Genomic DNA, 4172 nt, shown 5'->3' on the forward strand with positions numbered 1-4172 from the left:
AATTGTAAACAATAATATGCTCAACGTCCAATAAGGTGTCGATGGTAAGAAAAATTAGTACGTCCAGTAGTGAACCGCACGTCTCAACAACAACGACGATCCAATCATATCACCATGCATTTTGCATGGCCGGATCATCGCATTGTCCAGACTTCCAGACACCAGATGTAATAATTTCTCTTGCTATAGTAGTAGCATAGATTTTTATTTTGATGTCCTACAAAAAGAAAGGGACTTACAGTGGGGCATGATGTAACAGTAGATTCAGCAAGGGACCTGCGAGCAGGAGCTGAATCTCCAATATAATTCCATAAAAGCCTCCTCCTGCTCTGTTTCTCCCCATCACCATCATCACGATGGCATGGAAGCATGGTATTTGCCAAACCCACAGGTATGCAGATTTTTGCAATGTAGCTTTGTCCAAATGTCAGCAACAAGGAGATAAAGCCAAGAACCATCAACTCTGAAAAAAAAAACAAAAATTAATTAAAAAGGCACAATTTTTATATATTTACATTTCTCACCCCTAACACCATACTTTACAATTTTGCATGAAAAATGTGCATTTGACTCTTAAAAGTACTATTTTTTTGATGTCATGTTAATAAATTTGAATGTAACAGTGAAGAAAAGTTCATAATGTATAAATATAATATTGGCTGGTAGCCATTAATGCTTTAGCATTAATCCAAAGAATCAAACACCATAGAATTAGTCATCACCTCCTCGCTAGACTATGCGGAGAAAGCCAAGCAGAAAGTTCAGAGTTCACAAAAGAGCAAAAAATGAAGGAACAATAAGTCCAAACTTCTCACCTGACTTAATCTTCTCCAGAGCATCATACAGAGCCTTCTTGTGCTTATCTCTGAACCACTGAAATTTTAAAATTGCATCAATAACCCTTTAAAAATCAACACGCAAATATTATGTATGGCGACCATACGTCTTGATGATATTGTCTAGATGTACGTACGGCAAACTACACATAATATTTTCTCATAGCTGACGAGCAAGACCGAACCTGTCCAAGTCGATGGAGAATCTTCTCGAGAAAGAAGGAGATGAGGATGATGACCGCACTGACAACCGCCACCGCCCATGTCGGCGTGACGTTAAGGTCTCTCGACCCTCCTCCCCCTCCCCCGGCCATTAAACGGTAACAAAAAGCTGTTGCAACTCCTGTTCAGCTGCACCTTCCTGTTATTCCACGGAGAAGGGGAGGTGAAGTGAAGAAGAAGAAGAAGGAGCCTACTCTTTAGTTGCCTGAATGGAGCAATGATATGGCCGGAGAGTCTTTATAGGGCTTATTGGTTCCTTTACATGCATACCACCCAATTCCTTGTATTTGCTTTATATGTTAATGTAAATTCTTTATAGTTTAATTTAAATATGTGATCTTTTTGTTTGACATGAGAGCCGGCCAATTGAACCGGCCCGTCATTTGCTCACTGCTGAGCCCAGCAATTCCGTTTTACAGGACGAAATAATTGTACGAAAATTTCAAAAGTATAAAAACCATATTATTTAGTTGAACGACTTATATTATTTATAATAACTAATATTAATTGATACATATTTAAATAATTATATGTACTTTAGTATGATTTATTACATAATATAATCAAGGGGCATTTAGGTACACAAATCTTGTATATTTACATGCTAACACTTAAACATTCATATTTATGTTTATATCGTGCAAATATCTAACATCATATTAACAACATCACAATCATTACTTTTTAAAAGGGAAATTTAAGATCCCACATCTAAAAGTTCATATTTACATACATAACTGTTAGGTATGGCTCATATATCAGGAAATTTGAAATATCTTGAAAGGTGTATTTCCTGGAATGAAAAGAAGCGTCTTTTGGTGTGAAGAGGTGTGTCTCTTGGATTAGTGGGTTGTGGTAATTTTATCTATAAATAGATGTGTAACCCGATGGGCATGCAATTTCTCTGGAATAGTGAAATTTGTTGCTTGCTCCCGAGGATGTAGGCATCTTTGCCGAACCTCGTCAAATCTCTGTGTTCTTCCTCTGGATTTGCGTTGTTTCACCCTAAATTTCACAACGATAACCTTAATAGGTGATAATATATATTTGATTTTCATGAAGTAGTCATATTATCATAGTCTTGTTTTTGATGTGATATTAAGCATCTGAGTGATTCAATGATTTGTGGGTTTCTATATAAGTACACAAGAATTGTGTGCCATGCAAGTAAATGTGTCACTCGAGGGTCATAAATGTAAATATCAAATTTGAGAGGTTAGCAAAGAAAGACCTAACATTATTTTTTTGAAGTAGGCAAGATCTTTAAAATATATCAAATGGGGGTAGAATTACTAAATGACCTAAATTACATAAAAAAGTATTAAATTTTATTATTTATATAAAAAATTTACAAATTTTAGGCTAATTAGAAGGTTAGATATATAAATATATAAGAGTTATATGACATAAATGTAAGTTTTCCTTTCGGTTTGACGTAAAATACGACCACTGCGCATAAAGAAATTATGCTGATCCGGTCTTCTATATATTTCAATCATATACTTTATTTCATTGAAAGGGAAGTGGGCACGCGGCCCTAAGCAACGACCGTCTCAAATCTGATTATGTTTGGGTCAAATTTCGATTCAAATTTGTCAATTTAGGGTTGGCAGGTTAATGTTGATCTAATCCAAAAAAAAGGTATATGTATTGGGATTTGGGTCAAATTTCAATTCAAATTTGTCAATTTAGGGTTGGCAGGTTAATGTTGATCTAATCCAAAAAAAAGGTATATGTATTGGGATTTTGGACCTGAATTCAGCCTGAAAATTAATCGGGTCAGCCTATACTTATATTTTTTTAGCTTAGGGTTTATGGTTGAGTTTGTGTGTCGGGTTGAATTTTGACACCCCTAGGCTGATGAAGCCTTGTCTCTTAACTTATTCAATCCCGTGGGCTCAGTGCATCGGCTTCATTACTTGCTCGTTCGGGTTCACGTTCAATTTTTATTTTTATTTTTTATTTTTACTTTTATTATAAAAACATGCTTACAATATTTTTTTGCACGTTTTTATTATTTATTTTTAAAACAAAATAGTTTGTTTTTAAGGACACTTGAAACACTTAAAATTTGTTTTTGAGTGGTTTTTAAAATAATTTGTTGTGTGTCAGAATTTCAAGGTGGTGAAGTGATAAATTAACGTCTTAGCATTGAAGGAAAATCCAACACATACACAGATAAAAGAAAAGTATTAGAAGGATACACCATATTTTTTATGTGGAAAATTCATGGAAGGGAAAAAAATCGTAGGATTTAACCCGCTAAAAATAGTCTATTATATAATCTAAGTACACAGGTTCACTTTTATCGTGAATTAAAGGAATAGAATTACAAAGTTGATAATCCCAAATGTAGAATAGTAGTTTAATTATAATATTAATAATTGGGCCACAACAAATTTAGTTCTTGCATATAATAGAAATAGTTGGTCATGAAGACCGTAGTTGATTGTTACAAATGCAGTAGTTAGTTATAAAGATTGTAGTCGATACTTGTAATAACAATAGTTGGTCACAAATATCGTAGTTGAAAATTGTAACAATGATAGTTGGCCACAAATGTCATGGTTGATTGTTGCAAAGGTAATATTTGACTATAAAATTTGTAGTTTGGTGGCTGCAACAGCGCTAATTGATCATAAAGATTAAAGTTTGAAGCTTTAATAGTAATAGTTAGCCACAAAAGGCCTTAGTTTGTCAACAATTGTTGCAAGTGGTGATCGCTAACAATCAATTGTTGGTAGTCAGTTGTGGTTGATCACTAAGTGACAGTTAACTATGGCCGACATGCAATGGTTGATGGTGGTCGATCGACAATTATATCGATGGTTATTTGATGGGTTTTCTTCATAACAAGTTCTAAAATTTCATTTCTTATTATCTTCTTCTCCCCTCCAATTGAAAATAATGGGTCTATTTATAGTCTTTTGCTGAAGGACATTTTAGTATTTTGGCGTGTAACTTTTCTAACCACTTAATTGGATGATCGATGCTGACCCTCTTAATTATAATTAGTTTTTTTTAATGATTCTGGTGTTTTAATGACCACAGAATTGAACAAGTTTAGACTCATTGGATTCCTCTCATCGAAGCGCTTAATTTGACTATACATAT

General features: G+C 34.1%; 1 protein-coding gene across 1 annotated transcript; it reads right to left on the minus strand.

The window, feature by feature from the left end:
• Positions 1-239: 239 nt before the first annotated feature.
• LOC110036603 (MLO-like protein 9) lies at positions 240-1190 on the minus strand (the record flags this gene model as incomplete). Its single annotated transcript, XM_020741083.1, has 3 exons — positions 1022-1190; positions 816-873; positions 240-463 (listed from the first exon to the last, which is right to left on the minus strand). Coding segments are annotated over exons 1-3 (411 nt in total), but the record flags the coding sequence as incomplete, so codon positions are not given.
• Positions 1191-4172: the final 2982 nt, after the last annotated feature.

The sequence above is a fragment of the Phalaenopsis equestris genome, unplaced genomic scaffold (genome assembly GCF_001263595.1).
Source record: "Phalaenopsis equestris unplaced genomic scaffold, ASM126359v1 Scaffold209063, whole genome shotgun sequence".
Classification (NCBI taxonomy): domain Eukaryota; kingdom Viridiplantae; phylum Streptophyta; class Magnoliopsida; order Asparagales; family Orchidaceae; genus Phalaenopsis; species Phalaenopsis equestris.